The sequence below is a fragment of the Perognathus longimembris genome, chromosome 2, assembly GCF_023159225.1.
Source record: "Perognathus longimembris pacificus isolate PPM17 chromosome 2, ASM2315922v1, whole genome shotgun sequence".
In the NCBI taxonomy this organism is placed as follows: Eukaryota; Metazoa; Chordata; class Mammalia; order Rodentia; family Heteromyidae; genus Perognathus; species Perognathus longimembris.
In genome coordinates, this window is record NC_063162.1 from 59,909,148 (window position 1) to 59,932,480 (window position 23,333).

The 23,333-nt window shown below is 44.7% G+C and overlaps 1 protein-coding gene across 2 annotated transcripts in view; it reads left to right on the forward strand.

The window, feature by feature from the left end:
• The window catches only part of Wdfy4 (WDFY family member 4), a 268,449-nt gene that overhangs the window by 25,510 nt on the left and 219,606 nt on the right, over nt 1-23,333 (forward strand). For both annotated transcript variants that reach the window (XR_007209958.1, XM_048339220.1), the window contains exons 8-12: nt 2,418-2,575; nt 5,164-5,616; nt 8,759-8,863; nt 11,975-12,165; nt 16,828-17,411. Coding sequence is in view for 1 of the 2 variants with exons in the window: in XM_048339220.1 (XP_048195177.1) it covers nt 2,418-2,575; nt 5,164-5,616; nt 8,759-8,863; nt 11,975-12,165; nt 16,828-17,411 (1,491 nt within the window). In the remaining variant the exon portion in view is untranslated. The remainder of the gene's footprint in view (nt 1-2,417; nt 2,576-5,163; nt 5,617-8,758; nt 8,864-11,974; nt 12,166-16,827; nt 17,412-23,333) is intronic.

The following is a 23,333-nucleotide window of genomic DNA, read 5'->3' on the forward strand; positions in this document are numbered from 1 at the left end:
CATGCAGTCTGTGGTGAAGAACCAGTGAGTGGCTGTGACACCTGCCTGATGGAGCCTGCTGCTGCCCTGACTTCCGCCTGTCAGCACAACCCACATGTCTGTTAGGGATTTCTGTCTGTTTGTTTCAATAAAACTTTATTGATAAAAACAAACAGCAGCAAAGCTCTTGCCTGGCATGTTAGAGGCCCTGGATTCTGTCCCCAGTACTGTTATAACAAAGGTGAAGCCTCCCCAAACAATTGAAAAAACAGAGATAGAAAAGCACAGAGTCAGGCTTGACCTCCAGGTCATAGTTTTTCAACTCTACCAGCTAGATGATCTCCCCCCACCTATCTCCATTTTTGCTAACAGTACTGGGGCATGAACTCAGGGCCTCAAGCTCTATTTTTCTGCCTTATTTATTATCTTTATAATTATCTTTAAGCAGTTGTACAAAGGACTTGCTATTTAACAAAGCAGTTTATGAATATGATGTATTTTGATCAATGTTGCCCCCTTTAATTATTCTCCCTAAACCCTCTCAACCCCACCCTTCCCTCGCTGTTGGGATTTTCTTTCTGTTGGTGGTGGGGTGGCTACTGCAAGCCACCTTGCCCAGTGTGTTTGGAGGGCTGGAAGTCTATGAGAGTTGACACCAGAAAGGGCAGAACTAGAATGAGACTCTAGATCCCTGCCATGCCCTGGCCTGCCTGTGGAGCAGGGCAACCCATTTGGCCATAAATAGCTAGACAGAAGCAGCAGGCCAGCTGAGGCTAAGTCCAGGAAGCCCATTGAACTCCCATGCTGTTTGGTTTACTATTTCTTTGGAAATATTAAGCCTTCTATTTGGCAGTTAACCCTACCCTAGGAGTCCCCAAGCCCATGGCTTTTGGGGACCCAGACAAGGAGAGCAGCCTTCCTCTCTCTGGGCAGTGCTATGGACTCTCACAGGTTCCTTTGTACAGTGGCCCCTCATTATTATCAGGGAATATATTCTAAGACTCATAGTGGATATCTGGACGACTGGACATCAAACCTTATACATACTCTGTTTCTTTCCTTTCCAGTTTTTTATTTTTGCCAGTCCTGTGGGCTTGAACTCAGGGCCTGAGCACTGACCCTGACTTCCTTTTGCTCAAGGCTAGCACTCTACCTCTTGAGCCATAGTATCACTTCCAGCTTTTTCTGTTTATGTGGTGCTGAGGAATTGAACCCAGGGCTTTGTGCATGCTAGGCAAGCACTCTACCACTAGGTCACATTCCCAGCCCCCATACCTTGTTTCTTTTCTGTACACCTATACCAATGATTAAGTTTAATTTATAAATTGGGCATGGCAAGAGGTTAACCACAATAACTAAAACTAAAATAGAACATCTATGTAACAATAAACTACAACAGAAGTCATTTAAAACTTATGAGTTGTTTATTTCTGGATATTTCCAGTTAGTATTTTTAGACTTCACATAATATTCAAATGTGCATATGTAAAAATAGAAATGGAGGGGATGGGTGAGGTTGGGAGAGATGGTGGAGAATGTTGGAAGGGGTGCTGTTGATCAAGATGCATTATACTCATAATATATTATACTCATATTATGTTGACTTGAAACCCCTTTGTCCAACCACTTAAAAATAAATAAATGAAGTGTGTGTGGTCCTAGGGTTTGAACTCAAGGGCATGGGCACTATCCCTGAGTGTTTTCGCTCAAGACTAGCATTCTACCACTTGAGCCACAGCTCCACTTCTTTCTTTTTTGGTGATTAATTGGATATAAGAGTCTCATAGACTTTCCTGTCCAGGCTGGCTTCAAATCCTAATCCTAAGGTTTCAGCCACCCGAGTAGCTAGGATTATAGGTGGGAGCTCCCAGCACCTGGCAATAGAAATCTTTTTACACTGCAATCTGACCAAGGGCAGTTGAAGCCTGATGGGGCAGAGCATAGATGTGAGAAGACTCTTGGATTCCAATTGCATTTCTTTGATCTCACGCTAAATCTGCAGACAGTGACATTTCCCTAGCGCCACCCACCCCACCTTGCCTTTGGTGCCTTTGGTGGCTGGAGATAATTCTTCCGTGTGGCAGGTTTGCAGAAGCCCCTGTGTCACTGTGAAGGGCTCCATGCACAAATGTGGCTGCTTCATTCAAGAGGTACAAGAGCTAGCTAGCTACATGCCAGAGGCTCACACTGTACTTCTAGCTACACAAGAAGCTGGGATCTGAGGATCACAGTTCAAAGCCAGCCCAAGCAAGAAAGTCCATGAGACTCCCAGGTCCAATTAATCATCAAAAAAGCTGCAAGTGGAGCTGTGGCTAAAATGGTAGAGTGCTAGTCTGAGTAAAAAAGCTCACAGACAGTGCCCAGGCCCCGAGTTCAAGTCCCAGGACCAGCAAGAAAAAAAATAGGTACAGGGAGCTTATCTCCACTGTCCCAAACAGGTATGATGGTCTGACTCAGGGTACAGTGGACCCCTACCTGGAGGAGCTCCTGGGGCTGGTGGTGTGGCTGACTACATGTGGGAGGTCAGAGTTGAAGGTGTTTGACAGCATCACGTACCCTCAGCTTGAAGACTTCAAGTTCCACCAGGAATCTTCTGGTAGGTTCCTCCCGTGTCTTGGGGTGGCCAGCAGAGGCAGTGTGCGCCCTCAGGAGGCTGTGCAGGCCTCCCCAGGGCCCGTGTGCACCTGCCAATGGTGCAGGCAGGTCTGGTTGGCCATCACCTTTAGGAGGGTGACCTGTGGGTCCTAAATCTCCCCTTCCACACTTGTGGGTGTGCATCTGTAACGTTGTACAAGGAAGTGTGATTTGTGTAACACTCAGAGGAAACATTGCTTCATAAAGCAGAGTCTCTTAAATAATGGGAGCAGCCTGGTTTCTCCTTAGGCGTGACTTAGTTGTCTCCCTTGCTTCTATAATGGGACTGAATCTGTCACTTAGGCCCGGGGCCAGTGACTTCTCTTCTCAGAGCTTTTCTTTCTTTCAGTGCTGGCACTGGCACTTGTATGCAGGCCCTCTCACTCTCACTTGGCTTTTTTGCTCAAAGCAGGCACTTTACCACTTGAGCCATACCTCCACTTCTGACTTTTTGCTAGTTAACTGGAGATAAGAGTCTCTCAGACTTGTTGCTTCAGTGCTGGCTTTGAACTGTGATCCTTAGATCTCAGCCTCCTGGGTTGCTTGGATAACAGATGTGAGCCACCAGTGCTTGGCTTCATCTCAGAACTTTAAGAAAACCATTGCCTGCTGCTTGCAATGAACACGGGGATGCTGAGGCTGCCCTGAGATAGGCGCTCTGCCTCCCTGCTGAGTGCTAGTGTGAACAGGGCAGATGTCTGCCCCATGGAAAGTCTTCTTCAGGGACTGTCATGTATGCACTGGACTGTAATCTGCTGGGTCACCAGCTTATAAAGGCATATGGCCCAGCTGGGACTTCAGGTAGGTCGGCCAGGATCCCCATGCACCGCAGTGCAGGCCAAGGCTATGGGTGAATGATCCAGGTTGAAGTGAAATATAATTTAATGGCAGACAGCAGCCTCAGGAAGAAATAGTGGCCTGAAACAGTTGGGCGGGCCAGGGAGAGAGCTGGTGCAGAGTCAGGGCCAGAAGCAGCAAGCTGCTTCTTGACCAGGTGAAGAAGGATTTTGGGACAGAATTCCAGTAGATATAGAGGGAGCAGGATGAAGGCCTGGAGATTCCTGGATCAGAGACTTTCAGAAGCCTCTCTGGTAAGTCAGGTGCTGGTGGCTCACGCCTGTAATCCTAGCTACTCAGGAGGCTGTGATCTGAGGGTTGTAGTTAGAAGCCAGAGCAGGAAGATAAATCGAAGAGAAGTGGAGGTGTGGTTCAAGAGGTAGAGCCACCAGCCTTGCCTAGGCAGAGAGAATAGGGGGGATGGAACTTTGGTGCAGGGTCTCGGATGAGAGAATGACATTTCTCTTTCAAGTGGAAGATAAAGGGTAGCTGGATTAGGAAGGCTTGTCTCAAAGTGGAACTGAGTTTTCTTGGCCATCTTCAATATCCTTTGACTTGAGCTGGTAGAAGCTGATACTTTATGCTCAATTCTGTCCAATGGAAGCATAACTTGAACCATGCTGTTTTGGTTGTTTTGTTTTGTTTTTCTGTTTTGGTGCCTAGCACTCTTCCTTAGCTTTTTTGCTCATTGATGGTGCTCTACCACTTGAGCCACAGCTCTACTTTCAGCTTTTTGGTGATTAATTGGAGATAAGTGTCTTAAAGACTTATCTGCCTGAACTGGCTTTGAACCATGATCCTCAGGTCTCAGTATCCTAAGTAGCTAGGATTCCAGGTGTGAACTACCAGCACCCAGGAACACACCATTTTATTTCAATTTTTTATTTTTATTTTTTTTGGTGCTAGTATTGAGGCATGTGCTCAGGGCCAGGGTGCTGTCCTTTAGCTTTTTACTCAGGACTGGTGGTCTACCACTTGAGGTGCATGCAGCTCCTCTTCCAGCTTTTTGATGGTTAATTGCAGATAATAGTCTCACAAACATTCCTTCCTGGATGGCTTCAAGCCACAATCCTCAGATCTGAGCTTCCCAAGTAGCTACGATTACAGGTGTAAGCCACTGGTAAGTTGCTTCAAATATAATTTAAATTTTCATCAAGAAGAAACACTTCAAATTATTTTTAACCATATCCTTCCTTTTACTCATTATATCTGCAATATTATAATCACAAAATGTGTTCATCAGTTTGCTGCGATCTTGGATAGTACCCAGCCTATATATGGCCCTCTCAGCATATCTTAGTTGAAAGTGGGCACATGATGTCACAACTTTTTTTTTTTTTGCCAGTCCTTGGGCTTGGACTCAGGGCCTGAGCACTGTCCCTGGCTTCTTTTTGCTCAAGGCTAGCACTCTGCCACTTGAGCCACAGCGCTACTTCTGGCCGTTTTCTGTATATGTGGTGCTGGGGAATTGAACTCAGGGCTTCATGTATGGGAGGCAAGCACTCTTGCCACTAAGCCATATTCCCAGCCCCTGTTACAACTTTGATGATGCATCTGAAACCTTTTTCATATCCATTTTTTAGACTTAATTGATACAGTTTCATAGGGAAGAAATAGACACTTCAAATTATGTCTTAATGATAATGCATATATGCATTTCCAGACATAAGTGAGAGAGGTAACTTGCAGGATTATGCTTGTTTTCATCTCTAGGGATGACTGTTAAAAATCTTCAGGCCTTCCAGGTCCTCCAGAATGTCTTCCACAAAGCCAGCGATGCTGTCCTTTGCACACAAATCCTGTTAGCCATCAAGACCTTGTGGGCCTGGAACCCTCGGAACTTCTTCCTGCTGGAGTGGACCCTGCAGCCTATCTCGCAGTTTGTGGAAATCATAGCGCTGAAGCCAGTCCCTGTGCAGGTGCAATTCTTCCAGCTTCTGGAGGCCTTGGTATTCAGGCTGCACTATGTGCCCCATGAGATTCTAGGGAAGGTGCAACGTCTGATCAAGGACAGTCCTGAGCTGTCCTGTACCCTGGTGGCCCTGCAGAGCATCCTCAGGATCACTGGCAGTGACCGGCTCTTCACTGACATCTTCCGGGACTCGGGGCTGCTAGGATTGCTACTGGCCCAGCTGCGGAAACAAGCCAAGATCCTGCGGAAGTCAGGTGCGGTCCAGGGCATTGGCCAGTGATGGGCAAATGTGTGTGTGTGTGTGTGTGTGTGTGTGTGTGTGTCTGTCTGTCTATCTATATGCCAATTTAACCACACATGGAAAGCCAGTGTGCCAGTGTCAGCAGGCATTGCAAAGGTTACAGGAGGCATTCCTGGGACATATGGCTTCATGGAGAACAGGAAGCCTCCCACTCTTTTTTAAAATTGTTACTATAAAGGTGATGTACACAGAAGGGTTAGAGTTGCATGAGTCAGGTCATGAGTACATTTCTTTTTGGACAATGTCACCCCTTCCCTTGCCCTCTCTCAGTTTTTCCCCTCCCATCTTCACGGGTTGTAAAGCTCATTTTCACCATAGTGTCCAGTGGGGACCATTGCTGCATTTGTTCACCCGTTGTCTCTTCATTTCTGTACCTCACTTTACACATCTGAAGACATAAAAACAAACAAGGACAAACAAAAAAAAAGAAAACAAAAACAACAGAAAGGAAAAAACTTCATTTCCATTTCCTGGAGTTCATTTCAATAAATATTTTGTATGGTCACATATATATATATATAGATATTGTGCCTTTCTGTTCATCTAAGAGTGTCTTCCTTTGGTCTCACTGTGTGTGAATGCCTAGAGTCTGTGTAATTTCTCACATCCCAGTGTATTTTAGATTTAGCTTCTGCATATGAGAGAAAACATGTACTGTTTGTGTCTCTGATCTTGGTTCACCTCACTTAACATGATTTGTTCTATGTCCATCCACTTCCATGCAAATGACACAATCTTATTCCTTCTAATGGTTGTGTATAGGTACTGCATTTTGGTGAAAGGGATGGACATAACTTAAAAGGGCTCTTGGAACTGACTCAGGCCTAGGGATTCTCAGCTTTCAAATGTTTTCTGCACAAGGGATGGTAGGGCCGATGGCCCCTTAGTGATGTGGAGGGACAGAACCCTGGAGAGGCCTGGGATTTGGGGGCTAATTCTGGGATCTGGGCTCTAGCCTGGCTCACTCTAGGCTGTAGGCCTGATGTTTTCCCCTAGGACCTTGCTGATCTAGCAGGGGCATCCGAGTCTGATGTCAGCAGGTGTGCTCTGCTGGATCTCAGCCTCTAACTGTGGGGTCTCAGCCTCAGCAGCCTCTGCTGCTCCTGTGGGGCTTTTAGGGCTCCTTCTCGCCCTATGGGAGTGCACAGCGACAGGGGTCAGGCTGTATTATTGTCTCCCATGTCCCAGGCTACCAGCTTGCTTCTGTAGTCCTCACCTGTAAGATTTCAAATAGGAAGCAGGCCATAGAACTTTGCTTATTCCTTTTTTTTTCTTGTCAGTTATAGGGCTTGACCTTAAGGCCTGGGTGCTGTTTCTGAGCTCTTTTTCTCAAGACCAGCACTCTACCACTTTAAGCCACATTGCTACTTCTGATTTTCTGGTGGTTAATTGGGGATAAAAGTCTCACAGATTTTCCTGCCCGGGCTGGCTTTGAACCGTGATCCTCAGATCTCAGCCTCCTGAGTAGCTAGGATTACAAGTGTGAGCTATTGGCACCCAGCTTCTCTTGGCTTTTGCTCCATCTGGCTGCATCTGCTGCTCAATGAAGCCTGGAGGAGGGATGCCAGGGCCCAAGGATCTCCCCACTGATTCTTACTCTACACGTTCATCTCCCACTGTACTGGCTGGGAAGGTCCTTAGCTACTTTGGGAATGTTGCTTTAGACTTAAGCCATGGTTATCAGTCTGCCTGTTGTCTGAAGGAAAGAGTGTGCAAATTGGGGCCAGAAAGTTTGGGCTAGAATTCTGGACATGGCACCAATAGCTGAGCGACTATATCTAGTTACAACTCCTCTGTGAGACAGCCTCTTCCTTCTCTTCCCCCTCCTCCTTCCTTTCTTCTTTTGTTCTTCTTTCTTCTTCCTTTTCTTCTTTTCCTCCTCCTTCTCCCCCTCTTCTTTCTTGTACTCTTTCGCTTCCTCTTCTCTTCTTCTTCCTCCTCTTCCTGTTCTTTCTTTCCTCTTTTTCTTTCTTTTTCCCTCTCTCACTTCCTTCTTCCTTCCTCCTTTCATTTCTCTTTTCTTTCCTTCCTCCCTCCTTTCCTTTCTTCTTCCTCATTCTTCTTTTTCCTTCTCTTTCGCTTTTCTAAGTCTTAGCAAGCATTTATTTTAATATAGAAGAGGCAAAGTAGAAGATATAGAAAAAGAGAGAAACATTCCCTGTTCCCATGTAGGAAATGGGAGTTAAAGACTGATGTGTTTCTCTTGTGCTCATTCATTTATCTATTCTTTATACCCCAAATATGTATTGACCCAGGCACTGGTGGCTCACATCTGTAATCCCAGATACTCAGGGGACTAAGAGCTGAGGATTGTGGTTCAAAGCTAGCTCAGAAAGACAAATCTGAGAGACCCTTCAATTGATCAGCAAAAAGCAGCAAGTGGAGAGATGGCTTAAGGCGTAGAGTGCCAACCTTGAGCAAAAAAGGCAAGCAAGAACACGAGGCTCTGAGTTCAAGCCCCAGTACTGGCAAACAAATAATCAGAAAAATAAATAATCAGGTAGATAGGCAGCGAGGCAGGCAGACAGACAGGCATGTGTTGGACTTTCAGTTAAAGCCCATTTTAGCACTGGAACTCAATGATGAATGAAGAGACCCAATCTTGCCTTCATGGATCCAGTGGGGCTGCTTCTTTAGTCTAGTGTCTCTGAGCTGCTCCACAGCTCACTTGATGTGCTGGAACCTTTGAAAGTCCACCAAAGAAAGAGCAAGGCGGCAGGACGCTGTTTATCACCCAGGGCAATGCTGCTTGAAGAGTGGCCATTGGGCCAGGCCCATCAGCGTTACCATGGCACATGAAATGCAAATTACAGGATCTTCTCCAAGACCTACTGAGTCAGAAACTGTGGGGATGAGGCCCAGCCTGGGGATGTAAACATGAACAACACCCTTCCTGGCCAGGAGATTCTGATGTGCTCAGATTGGAGCACATTTTGCTTTTGGGTGTAAGAGGGTTCTATCTTATGGCTTGAGGAGCATTCATTCCCATAAAATGTGTCACTGTTTTCTCATCTTCTTAACAGGATAGAAAATTGATGGAGTCAGAGATTGTGGATGCTTAAATTTATTTGTTTTTTGGTTCTTCAATGTAATAGGAAATAAACTGTCCGTTCCTGGCATTCAGGATCCAGAAAGAGAGCTTACTTGCGTGATGCTGAGCACTGTGGCCACACTCCTGAAAGACTCAGTTCGAAACACAGGTGAGAGCGCCACCCACTTCACCTGTCACTGCTTAGGAAAACATGGATTCTTTCTTGGCTATGCCAACCACCAAAGGGTGCAGTCAAGGAATAGCTACTGCTAATGCTGTGACTGAGGTTCATTTGCTAGTGATGTTTAGTAACCCACCTTCTGCTTCATGACGATGATGGTGATGATTGCTGCTGCTGCTGCTACTGATGATGAGGACAGTGATGATGATGATGATGATGATGATGATGACAATGCAGGGTAGAACTCAGGATCTTGTACAAAGCTGAGCAAGTGCTTACCACAAGGCTGACACTTTGTATTTCTAACATTATAAAACAAGGTTGGTCAACAATGAGAGTGTGCTGAATCTAGCATTTTCTAAGTTAACGAGACCATAAAGACATCTCCTTTTTTTGTCAAGTGAAATCTGTAAGTATCCTACTTCAGGGTCTATACATGCTTTTTCTTAAACCAGAGAAAAAATGTCTGCAAAGAAAGCTAGTGTTTTGTGGAGAGTATAAATCAACATCCTCTCAGCCCGAAAGGAATTTACCATTTATTCTCTTTGACGCCTTTTTTTTTTTTTTTTTTTTTTGGTGCTGATCGTGGGGCATGAATTCAGGACCCGATACCATCCCTGAGCTTTTTTGCTCAAGTCTAGAGCCTTACCACTTGAGTCACAGCTCCTCTTCTGGCTTTTTATCAGTTAATTAGAGATAAGAGTTTCACAAACTTTCTTGTCCAGGATGGCTCTGAACTGTGATCCACAGATCTCAGTCTCCTGAGTAGCTAGGATTATAGTCATGAGACAATAATACGTGAACGTCCTCTCCTTTAAAGCTTCCTAATATAATGGGAAGCTTTTTAAAAAGGGGACATATTGTATTATATATAATGAATCCATGTAATGTATCTCATATATATTCATGTATATTTGAGTATTTATTTGATATCCATCATCTTTAAGTACTTGTACAGAGGAGGTTCAATTCAACACATCAGTGTATGAGTACAGTGCATCTAAATCAATATCACCCCTTCATCATTCTCCCCGACATATCCTTTTTACTTCGTCTATACCCTCAAGTTACCTGGCTCCATTTTCACATGTGTACATTTAATACTATGATTGTATTCACCACAATCCTTTCTCCATTCATCTACACTTGCTTTAGTTAAGCCCTACCTCTTCTCAGATAAAGATATGTTTCTACTTCTTGGTATTTCGCTGTCTCTGATATATCACAATATAATATGAAACAGTTATACCAACAAAGTCACATCAGTGGGCAGTGTGTTAGGTGCTAGTGTGTACACCATTCCTGGGGCTTGAACTAGGGTCTCGATGCTGTCCCTGCCTGAATTTTTTTTGAGGGGGGGTCATGGGGCTTGAACAGCCTGGGTGCTATCCTTGAGCTTTTCTGCTCAAGGCTAGCACTCTATCACTTTGAGCCTCAGCTCCACTTCTGGTTTTCTGCCGGTTAATTAGGGATAAGGGTCTCATGGACTTTCCTGCCTGGGCTGGCTTTCAACTGTGATCCTCAGATCTCAGCCTCCTAAGTAGCTAAGTAGGCATGAAACACCAATGCCCAACTTCCCTGAGCTTTTTTGCTCAAGGTTGGCATTCTATCACTTGAGCCACAACTCTACTTCCAGCTCTGTGTGGTGTGTGTGTGTGTGTGTGTGTGTGTGTGTGTGTGTGTGTGTGTGTGTGTGTGTGGTTAGAGCTAAGTCTTATGAACTTTCCTGCCCAAGCTGGCTTTGAATAGCTATTCTCAGATCTTAGCCTCCAAAGTAGCTAGGATTACAGGTGTGAGCCACCAGTGCCTGTTGTGACTAGTTATATTTATTTGAATTCTTCATTGATGAAATGTATTGAACATGCAAGACTAACATTTCATTATGGAAGTGAAGTGTCTAACATCAGCCTACAAATTACATCCCAGAGGAGCGGTGGGCCTCCAGATTCCTAGGCTTACGCTAGGCATGGCATTAGTAGTAGGTCAAGGTGGAGCTTAGGAGTCTACATATACTTTTCTAAATCTGATGGTAGTAGATCTTGAACTAAAGGCCTTTTGTACACTCAGATGGTACCCTACCACTTGAGCCATGCCTCTGGCCCTGCTTTCGCTGGTTACTCTGTAGATAAAGTCTGGTGTACTTTTCTTCTTGGTTGACTCTCAACAGCAGTCTTCAAGAATACTGGCAGGGACATGAGAATTTGTCACTGGGCCTGGATTGGGAATTACATGGAATTAAGATGAGAGGTAAATCTAGTTAGAGTTTGTATTTATTAAGTAGATTTCTAAAAAGAAAAGGAGTTTTTTGCCCTTTTTTTTTCCTCCAAGACAACAATACATTGTTGCTAACTATATATATCATCTTGTAAGATAGACATCTTAAACCTATTCCTCCTAACTTCCTTCTCCTATAAGGAGACATTAGTCAGATACCAATTTTTTTCCCAAACAGATTAGGATGCTTATTGGTGAATGAGGCCATTTTCCATTTATGTATTTGTATATGCATGCAAGCATACATGTACGTATGTATGTATGTATGTATGTATGTATGTATGTATGTATGTATGTATGTATGTATGTATTTCTTGTGCCAGTACCTGGGCCCTAAACTCAAGGTCTAGATTCTTTCCCTTAGCTGTTTGCTTAAGGCTGGTGATCTACCACTTGAGGTGAACCTCCCCCTCTGTCTTTTTAATGGTTAATCAGAGATCAGAGTCTTTCAAATTTGTCTGCCCAAGCTGGCTTTGAATGGAGAGCCTCAGACCTCAGCCTTCTGAGTAGCTGTGATTTACAGGCATGAGCCATCAGTGCCTGACCCATTTTCTTTTTAAATTCTCAGCATCATATCTTCTCTTCTCCTCTTCCCATTTCAATCTACAAGTATGGATAATATAAATGAAGCATAACTAAAAAAGTTAGCAAAAAATTTAGCTAAGAAAAGAGTTTAGCAAAAAATCTAGACAAAAATAATTTGGAAAATTATTGAGCAGAATGGAGAAAAAACACAGCAAAATGAACTTGAAGGTTGTAAGAAAAAGCTTTCCATGTGATTGAAATGAAGGTCCTCTAACTTCATCCTGAATATCTGTTCCTCAGTTGTCCTGAAAGACCATGGCATGGTGCCCTTCATCAAGATCTTCCTGGATGACGAGAGTTACCGGGGGTCCTCGCTCAGCATCCTGGAGCAGCTCTCAGTCATCAATGCCGAGGAATACATGAGCATCATTGTGGGGGCTTTGTGCTCATCCACTCAGGGAGAGCTGCAGCTGAAGCTGGATCTCCTGAAGGTGATTTTAAGCCCTCCTATGTGTCTGGCTTTCTCATGGATGCACACTAACTGACTTTGTTTTGTTCATACATGTGTTCATCTGATTGGCCTCTGTATTAGGTAGGTAGTACATTGTGTGAGGTAGTGTTAGCTGCTGTAACAAAGGAGTCCCAGTCCCTCAGTTGCCTCACACATTGGAGATCTTTCTCTCTCTTTCTTCTCTCTCTCTCTTTTGGTTTTGTCCTTAGGATTGAACTCAGAGACTGGGTGCTGTCCCTGAGCTTTTTTGTTCTACCACTTGAGACATATTTCTTCTTCTAGGTTTTGATGGCTAATTGGAGATAAGTGTCTCATGGACTTTTCTGCTAAGGCTGGCTTCGAATTTCAGATCTCAGCCTCCTGAGTAGCTAGGATTACAAGCATGATCCACTGAGGCCCCAGCTTCCAGAAATTTCTCTCTTCTGCAGTCTAATCAACCACTGAAGTTGTCCCTCGGGGTCAGCTGTCGAGTAGGTGTGTAACCTAGGCAGCGAGAATTGGGGAGACTGGGGACACTGGCATCAAGCATTCACATTCAGGATGGAATAAGATGTATTAACTTCTGTCTCAGTTTCTCTGAGAAGAATTTGGGAATTTGGGGCAGGACTCACATATAAAGGATGCCTGAAAATGAAATCTCTAGCTAGATAGCTACTTCCCAGCCACCCTGGGAACTTTTAGAGTTAAGCCTAAGACACCTGCCTTGATCACACCATTTATTGAGCATCTATCAATGACAAGGCCTGGTAGAGAGCCTGGAATGGATGTACAGTCCTTACCCCCCGAAACTCAGGGATAAGTGCTCAGTATGTGGGCACTGACCATAATGCAGTGTGGCTCGTGCCCAGCTTGCCATTGGGTGCAGGCTGCTATGGGTGGAGAGGAGAAGGGACCATGCTTCCTCTGTGAGGAAGGCTCATGGAGGAAAATGTGTGAACTGGAGAGGAAGCAAGCGACAAGGAGAGAGGGCAGCTGGCACAAAGGGACAAATGGGACTGGGTTGCCCTGTTTGGATAGTAAAAAAAGTATTAGCTCCAATTAACCACCAAAGAAGCCACAAGTGGAGTGGTGGCTCAAGTGGAAGAGCCCTAGGCTTGACAAAAGAAGCTCAAGGACAGGGAGCCCTGAGTTGAAGCCCCAGGAGAACAGGGAATGTGTACCAATAGGCTCTGGACGTTGTTTGTTATTGAATGCATAATTTATACTGAGATCCAAACAGATCCACAGAGAAGAAAGTTTCTGCTTTGCCTTTGTTTCAAAAGTCAAAGTAGTTCCATGTCCAATATAGACAACAAGACTTGGCTTTGTCTGTGGATGGTGTATCTTATTTACTCTGCAGCCTGGAGACATTCTTATTGGAGTGGTAGCCCCTGGGTAATAGGACTGAATTTCTAGAATTAGCAATGTAAAGCCATTATGGTGTTTTACTGATTCAATATCATTTCAGAATCATACCGTCAAGAGAGCTCATAAGGAATGAGCACTTAACTGAGATTATTCAACAAAGAGTGCAGGCTCCATGTGCTATCTGTTTCCTGATATGCCAAGGCACTGCTGGGCAGTCAGGAGGACCCAGGGGCCACTGCTGTCCTCCAAGGGCCTGGCTGTTGAGACCCTGCCTTCCTGGCCCATGGTGGGGGTGGGGCTGGCACTCCCCCAGAGCTGCTCTAGATTTCTCACTGCTGAGGCACACGACGAACTAGCGTTGGAATCCAATGTGGAATCTGCAAGTTTTCCTTTCTTTTTTGGTCTGAGACCAAAATTTGAACTAAGTATGTGTTAGTTTTGCTCACTGGCTAGTGATCTACCAACTGAGCCCCAAGGATTGCTCTGTCTCCCTTCTTTCTTTGCCTGGGGAAGTTTTTCCAACTTGTCTGAGTATCCCTGGGAACTTTCCCAACAAAGGTGTATCATGAACTCTTTGTGAATGGATCCCCTTGAAGAAGCTGAGAGCTAAGCCAGGCACTGGTGGCTCATGCCTGTAATGCTAGCCACTCAGATGGCTGAGATCTGAGGATCACAGTTTCAAACCAATTTGGGCAGACAAACAGAAGAGACTCTTATCTCCAATTGACCATCTGAAAGCTGGAAGTGGAGGTATAGTTCAAGTGGTAGAGCATCTTCCTTGAAGGAAAAGCTAAGTAAGACATGAGGCCGTGGTTTCAAGCCCCAGTAATAGGGTACACGCATGCACATGCACACACACACACACACACACACACACACACACACACACACACACACACAAAGAAGCTGAGAGCTATCTGTACCTATGGACACTGTGTCAACACAATGGGTGAGATGGAGGATGAAGGAGAAGTGCTAGAAATCCTAGACTGTGGAGACAGGAAAGCCAAAAGGGGCAGGCAATGTCCCCTCCCCAATAAGATGTTGTCCCACCTTGGCCTCGCTTCCTTGCCCCCTCCCTGTGGCAGAATGTGCCAGCCACTCTAGAGAAGATGAATGTCAGACAGATGTTTCCCAAATCCAGTGGTGCATTGCTTCCAGACACACACAGAAGTCACGTGACCACACCACCCATTCTGACAAATTGTAACCAAGTTAAAGGATAATGTAAGCAAATGAATTTCCTCCCTTATGGCCAGTGAGACTGTGATTGGGTTATGCACAAATTCAGATTGATTTGCTAATATACATTTAGCTGTTCGACTCTGAGCTTAATCACATTAGCTCCACGGTCTTCCAACATGACACATGGAAAATTATGAGGAATAACAAATAATAGGATGTGAAATAAATCCCCTTAGTTCTAACACAGTTAGCACTATGCAGCAGGCATCCATTTGATAGATTCAAGCTGGAAGAATACTAACTCAGAGCCGATGACACAATAACTGAGTTAGGGAAGAGAAAATGTGCTTAACGTTGACCTTTCTTGAAGTGTGTCAACCTGAGCCTGATTACTTTGACTGCAGCTGATTAAATTTACTCCTTTCTGCAGATTCAAAACCCTATGTGATGCATGATCCTGCAAAGTTGAATGACAGTAATGGAGACCCTCCTCCTAGGCCCCTCCCGGCCAGGTTCCTGACAAATCGTTTCCTGAAGTAGCCAAGTATTTATTTTTCCTTGCTGATAGAAATGTTTCTCTTTAGCTGCTATGAAATTATGTCTTTGTAATTGGATTTTACACGCTTTATTTTATGACTCTGCAAATATGAAATTAACCCCATCCCAAGAAATAATAGAGCAGTCGACGTTCTAATGAGATTACCCCTCTGCCCCCATTTGAGAGAATGACTCTGAATTTAATAAAAAAAAAACAAAGCAACAATTAAGGATAGCCATTCTTTCTTCCTCCTCCCTCCAACCACAGGGGAAGAAAGCAGCCATCTAGGCATTTCAGGTGACAGTCTCCCTAAGAGACATGGATCAAGATGAGAACTATTAGTGGGTTGCTTTTCTTTAACAATATCCACTCTTAACATTCCAAAGCATGGAGCTCTTCTAAACCATCTCTGACATCAATTTGGGCCAGTGGAAGAGGGTTCCTGGAGGGAAGTGAGCATCTTCATGGTCATCCAGTGTGCAGACAATTGGCTAGAATTATATTTTAATCATTTTCTATTTTTGTATTCATTTTGTAATAAAGAGAAATGCTTCATTCATTCCATTTGCTTGAAACGAATCTCCTATTGGTCTTAAGGGCCCTTGAAAGCCCTCATAGACATTTAAACTGTTTCACTGTGTGCTGGTGTCTCATACCTGTAAGTTTAGCTACTCAGGAGGATGAAATCTGAGGATTACAGTTCAAAGCCAGCCTAGGTAGATAAATTTAAGAGACTCATCTTCAATTAACTAGCGAAAGCCATCTCCCCCCCCCCCCGCCCCCTCCACGCATGTGCATTCAGCACCATGGAACTTAAGATTTCCCAGTGCCTTGGATTTCTTTTTCATGGCATATGTCCTGTTACCAGGCACAGGGAAGGTTCAGATAATGACATAATTCACCCATGTGTAGTCTGCCATGCAGGTTATTATTCAAAGGAAGTCTTCAAAACCATCACACACTTCAAATTTAAGAGTTAATTTCCTTCTCAGATGAAAAGCAAAGTTTTGGTGCAGAGCAGGTTGCTCAAGCAGGCTGGGTGTAGATACCATGTTTCCTTTAGCCACTTCTTGCCTCAGAGGCTAAGGGTCTTCCACTCTGGTCTCCATTTCAAAGCCATCCAGGGCAAGAAAGTCTATGAGACTCTTATTTTTCAATTAACCAAAAAGCTGGAAGTGATGCTGAAGCCTTGAGTGAAAAAGCTAAGGGACAGCATCCTGATGCTGAGTTTAAGGTCCAGTACCAGCACACATGCACACATGCACACATGCACACATGCACACACACACACACACACACACACACACACACACACACACACACACACACAAAGTGACCAGTGCCATTTTGAATAAAGGCATGTGTTGTCAAATTAAATCTAAAACCAGGGTAACAGGTTTGCCATGGTGATGCGCCACAATCCTCTACCTTGGTCCTGGGTGGCCTGGCTTCCTGTGGTGTCTGGCAGGGCAGAGCACATGGATACTGGATAGCCTGACCACAGTGTGATCACAAGTGTGCTGGATGCACATCTGCCTCTCTCATATTCTTTTTTTCTACTTGGTGTTTCAGTCACTGCTCCGGATCCTGGAGACCCCCAAGGGCCGTGCTGCCTTCCGAGTCTCCAGTGGCTTCAATGGGCTCCTGTCCCTGCTGTCTGACCTGGAGGGATCTCTCCATGAACCCCCGCTGCCAATGTGGGGGGCCGTGTCTCCCCCTCAGGCCCTGGAGATGGTGCTACAGACGCTGTCTGTGCTTTCTGCAGCCTTGCACTTGGACCCCATCAATGCCAGCTTCTTCAGGACAAATGGGCTCTTTGAGAAGCTAGCAGAGGACCTCTGCCTGCTGGGCTGTTTTGGGGCCCCCGAGAAAGAGAACACCCCTTGGCTATTCTCATCTGACCCAAGGATTAGCAAGTCATTTGCAGATTTGCTGAGCTCTGCCTTTTCCTCCAGTTGCCCTTTCCCCCCCAGGCTGAAGAGCTGTCTCCAGATCCTCACCTTTCTGGACAGCATGGCTAGCGGGACCCTCCACCTGCGTGCAGACCTGAAGGAGGCCCTGAGGGCCGGGCAAGAGCCAGTCATGGATGCCCAGAGAGGACAAGATGATGGTGACCTCCACAGCAACCTCAGTCACTGGCCAGACCCGGAGGAGAGGTACCTTCCTCTATGAACTCCATTTGTATCTATAGTGTTCATAGTGTATCTATGAACTCCATTTGTGTCTCCCACAAACATCCCGCTCAGATGGAGGTTAGGAAGGCTGAGCTGCATGTGGGTGTGCTCCAACCTCATGTGACCCTTCCTTCCTTCCTTCCTTCCTTCCTTCCTTCCTTCCTTCCTTCCTCCCTCCCTCCCTCCCTCCTTTCCTTCTTTCCTTCCTTCCCTCCTCCCTCCCTTCCTTTTTTCCTTTTTTTTTTTTTACAATGAAGGCTAGTGCTCTACCAATTAAGACATAGCTCTAATTGTGGCTTGTTTTTAGTGGTTAACTGGAGATAATTCTCATGGACTTTCCTACCCAGGCTGGCGTTGAACTGTGATCCTCAGACCGCAGCCTTCTAAATAGCTAGGATTATATATGTGAGCCACTGGTAGCTAGGTAATTTTAAAAAGGGATTTATACAACATTGATGTTCAAGTTTAGCCTTCATATTCTTTCTCAGCTGGTGTGTGTGTGTGTGTGTGTGTGTGTGTGTGTGTGTAGGTATGTGTGTGTTAGCTTGAACTCAGAGCCTGGGTGCTGTCTCTGAGTTCTTTTGCTCAAGGTTAGTGCCCTGCCACTAACTAACACTAGTGGAATCATATCTCCACTTCTGAATTTTTGGACTTTTTTTTGCCTGGGCTGGCTTTGAATCACAATTCTCAGATCTTAGCCTCCTGAGCAGCTAGGATTACAGGTGTGCACCAATGGGGGGACCTGGTCTTGCACTGTTTTTTTTTTTTTTTTTTTTTGCCAGTCCTGGGCCTTAGACTCAGGGCCTGAGCACTGTCCCTGACTTCTTTTTGCTCAAGGCTAGCACTCTACCACTTCAGCCACAGCGCCACTTCTGGCCATTTTCTATATATGTGGTGCTGGGGAATTGAACCCAGGGCTTCATGTATACGAGGCAAGCATTTTTGCCACTAGGCCATACTCCCAGCCCTGCACTGTTTATTTTTGAGATAGATTCTTGCTTCCTCTCTGGGCAGGAGGCTAGACCATAATTGTCTTATCTTAGACTTTCTGCCATGGCTAGGATGATGGTATGTTCCACCAAACCCAGTTTCTTTCCTTTAGATGGAGTGTTGTGGAGTTTTCTGCTAGGGCTTACCTAAAAACAAGATCCTCCCGAACTCAGCCTCCCATGTGGCTTACTCTCTTTTCTGTTTTTCCCTTTTACATTCCCCTCTGCCTCCCCATGCCTCCATCTTGTGTGGGCTGGCAGTTTGCTTCCCCCCCACCCCCCACCCCCAACACAATAAACTCCTTTCTGCCCGAACCATGTGGCAGATTTTCTTTCTGGCGAACCTTACAATTAATACTTATGGGCTGTGTGTGTGTGTGTGTGTGTGTGTGTGTGTGTGTGTGTGTGCATGTGCACGTGTGCACATGTATGCCAGTCCTGGATCTTGGAACTCAGGGCCTGGGCACTTTTTTTGCTCAGGCCTAGAGCTTTACCTTGAGTCACAGCTCTTCTTCTGGCTTTATGGTGGTTAACTGGAGATAAGAGTCTTATAGACTTTCCTGCCCAGGCTGGCTTTGAACTAAAATCTTAAATCTCAACCTTTTGGGTAGCTAGGACTATAGATATGAGCCACTAGCACCCAGCAAGTGTTTTTATTATTGTTGCTAAGTAGTTGTACAATAAGATCCAAATTTTGGGTTATGAGTACAATGCATCTTGGTAAATGTCACCCCTTCCATCATTCTCCCCAGCTCCCCCTCCCTCAAATTACATAGCTCAATTTTTACATAATGTGCAGTGAAGATAATGATTGCATCTGCTCACCCTTCCTCCCTCCTTTCATGTCTCCCCATCCTTATTCCAATTCTTGGTAATCATTTTGATAAACTGTACAGTAGTTGTTCAAAGAAGTTACATCTTTGGATTTTTCCCGTAAGTATACATCCCTTAGTCTGTTTGTTTGTATATGCATAAAGCCCCTGTATATGTTATTACATATGCTTGTAGTTTAGATCTAGCCTCTACATATGAGAAAATTACTTCAATTAGCATAATTTGTGGGCTGGGATTGTGACTTAGTGGTAGAGTGCTTGCCTAGCAAGCATGAAGCCCTGGGTTTGACTCTTCAGTACCACATAAACAGAAAAATCTGGAAGTGGTACTGTGGCTCAAGTGGTAAAGGGCTAGCCTTGAGCAAAAGAAGCTAAGGGACAGTGCCCAGGCCCTGAGTTCAAGCCCCAGGACTGGCGAAACCAAAACAAAAATCCCAAAACATTATTTGTTCTAGGTCTACCCATTTCCTGCAAATGATATTATTCTAATGGATGAGTAAAATTTCATTTATATATTTACCACACTTTCTTGATCCACTCATCTATTGTAGGGCATCCTGGCTGCTGCCATACCTTGGTTAAAGTGAATAGTGCAGCAATGAATGTGGATGCAAAAGTGTCTTTACTGTATCCTGACTTGAAATATTCTAGGTAAATGCCCAGGAGTGGTATCCTGGATCATAGGGTAGTTCCATGTTTAGTTTTTGAGAATCTCTAACCTGCCTTCCAGAGGGTTGTACTAGTTTACATTTCCACCAACAGTGTATTGGGGTTCCTTTTCCCCACATTTCCACTAGCATTTGTTATTGTTCATATTTTTGATGCTGGCCAATCTTACCAGGATGAGATAGAATTCAATGTTGTTTTGATTTTCATTTCCTTTCTGGCCAGGGATGTTGAGCATTTCCTTATGTGTTCACTGGACATTCTTACTTCTGAGAAGTCTCTATTTAGTTCCTTTACCAATTTATTAGGCTATTGATTTGGGGGGGGGCAAAATTAATTAGGCTATTGATTTTTCAGGGAGCTCCTTGTATAATCTGGATATTAGGCCCTTGCCAGATGTATAGCTGGTAGAACTTCTACCACACTGTAGGCTGTATTTTTGCCTTAGTAACTATGTCATTTGCTGTGCAGAAACTTTTAAATTTGATATAATCTTGTTTGTCAAGTCTCTCTTCTATTTTCTAAGTCCCTGGAACTTTCCTCAGAAAGTTACTGCCTATGCCAATAAATTTTAATGTTTCTCTTTTTTCACCATTTAGTAGTTTCAAGGGTTCAGGTCTGATGAGGTCTTTGATCCATTTTGAGTTGGTCTTTGTGAAAGGTGGCAAATGGGGATCCAACTTTAGTGTCCTTCATATGGATGTCCAGTTTTTTCAATGGCATTTGTTGAAGAGGCTATCTTTTTTTTCCAACCTTTTTTGTTAAATATGAGAGAATGTAAGTATATGGGTTTATTGCTGAGTCTTTTAGCCTATTCCATTTGTCTTCAGGCATAATTTTATGTCAATCAAGCTGTTTTGCTATTATACCTTTGTAGTAATGTTTAGAGTCTGAAATCATGATATCTCCAGTACTGCTCCCCCCCCCCCCCAATTGCTTTGGCTATTTTCTTTCGTGGTTCCATATGAAATTTTGGATTGCTTTCTCTATCTTGGTACAGAATGACATTGGGATTTTGATGGGAATTGTGTTGAATTTGTAGATCACCTTTGGCCTTATGGCCATTTTTACACTAGGATTCTGCAGACCCATGCACATGGGAGGTCTTTCTACTTCCTCATGTCTTCTTTGGTTTTTTCAGAGTTTTATAAATTAATTTTGCTATAAAGGTACTTCACTTCCTTGGTTAGGTTTATTCCTAAATATTGTATTTCTTGAGGATATTGCAAATGGAATTTTTTCCCCTGATTCCTCTCTCTGTCTGCATGTGATTGGTATATAGAAAAGTTACTGATTTTTGTGGGTTAATTTTGTATCCCACTACATTGCCAAAGTTATTGATCTACTCTCCTAATTTTTAGTTGCATTTAGTGACCAAGGCATGTCTTTGTTGTCTAAGAAACAACTTCCTCTAGTGGGAGTAGTTCAGAGATGGAGAGTATAGTTCTGTTGGGATAGTCCTAGGTATTTTGTTATATAGGGAGAATTTGGGAGATAAGCTTCATAGAAGAGGTTAATGGAGAGTCACTGTGATGTGTTCAGGGGAGAGGAAAAGGTAACTAGCAGATTCTGGAACATTGGATGAATATGCCCTTTCAGTGAATTATGATTATTTCTTACCTACAAGAGAGGAATGGGGTTAACTGACAGACATGATAAAATCCACACATGCCTCCCAACCACTGCTTTTATAGCCTCAACCTGTCCCATGGCTAGCTTACAGGAGTTATGGGAAAATAAGCAAAAGGGCATATTCCAAGAGGTAGATAACAAGAAATCAGTAAGTACTGTGGTAGTAGTTTTGGTAAGAGATCCAGGATGGCAGGAATCACTGAGGTAAGTAAATACAGGGACTCCTTCCATCTCTTGATAGGACGGGAGAAAGTTGAATGCACATGCATGCGCGCACACACATGCGTGGTGTGCACATTGAGTTTTCCCCTGGTCTCATACAAACACCATTCAAATATCCTGCGGCCAGTCATTCCCCACAGGGCTCTAGAGTTCACACAAAAAAGGTATAAAAGAAGAAAAAGTGGTAGAGACAATGGTTCCAGATATAATATGGTCTTAGTTTCAGAAAGAAAAAAACAAAAAGAGAGGAAAGACAAAAAGAAAAGAAAAGAAGAGGGAAAGGGAAGTGATGGTGATAAGGACACTTGAGAATCAAATTTGATTGATGAGACTGAAAAGCAAATAGCCTTTCTTTCCCTGATTTACTGCTGGGAAAAATCAGAGTTTAGCAGTATAGCATTCAATATGGTAGAAGCCATACCAAGTCTCAGATTGGTACACTTTTGTACAGCAAATGTGATAAAATGGCAGACTTTCCCACCACTTAGAGTCCCTTAGGTAGAAAAGGGGACTTAAGAGATTAAGCTACAGGCTGCTAGGGGGATTTCTGTCAGGGTCTGCAGAAAGTCTCAAGGTTTCCTGGGCCTGGGTCTCTATCAGCTTACTACCTGGTGCCCTCTGGTATTCCAAGGCAGAATCAGCCCCCATGGCCCGCAGGTCTTTGCTGTCAGCCTGCGTTGGGGCTTGGGCAGGGGTGAGGGCTGATTCCAGCCCACCCTGTGTTCCAAGTCCAGCTCTGGGCAGGAGCGAACTACATTTCCCCCCACTCTGTCAAGGGTCCTGTTTGGACTGCAGTGGGGTGGCTGCTGCCCCTCAGGCTTTTGGGATCCTCTTACCACTTTCTGCAGGGGGACCCTCAGCCAAGACCTTGGGGGCCGGTGTCTCTGCTCTTAGGCTGGAGGAATCCAGGTTTGTGATCTGGTGGCTGCTGACGTCTTTCCTCTCTAGGCTCCCAAGATGGCCCAGTCAGGGGACAAGCGAAGCACGCATGCGCAGCCCCCGGCTTCCCATGCTTCCGGCTTCCGGTTTATGGCTTCTCGCTTCCCGGTTTGGGCTGTTAGGTTCTCAGCTTTTTTTTTTTTTTGCCAGTCCTGGAGCTTGGACTCAGGGCACTGTCCCTGGCTTCTTTTTGCTCAAGGCTAGCATTCTGCCACTTGAGCCACAGCGCCACTTCTGGCCATTTTCTGTATATGTGGTGCTGGGGAATTGAACCCAGGGGCTCATGTATATGAGGCAGGCACTCTTGCCACTATCTTGCCACTATCCCCAGCCTGTTCTCAGCTTTTTGGTTTTGTTGTTTGTTTGTTTTCCTTGCCATTGGGTCCCTTTGCCCGTACGCACAGCCCTCACGTGTCCCAAGGTGCCTTTCTCCTCATTGCTGTGGGGCCCAGGTCTTGTGGCCTTCAGTTCTTAGTGTGGATGTTCTCATTCTCTCATTCATTCACTGTGTGCCGGTTCTGGGCTTGAACTCAGGCCTGGGAACTGCCCCTGAGCATTTGTGTAAAAGTTGAGATCATAATCTCACAGACTTTCCCCTGAGATCCTCAGATCTCAGCTTCCTG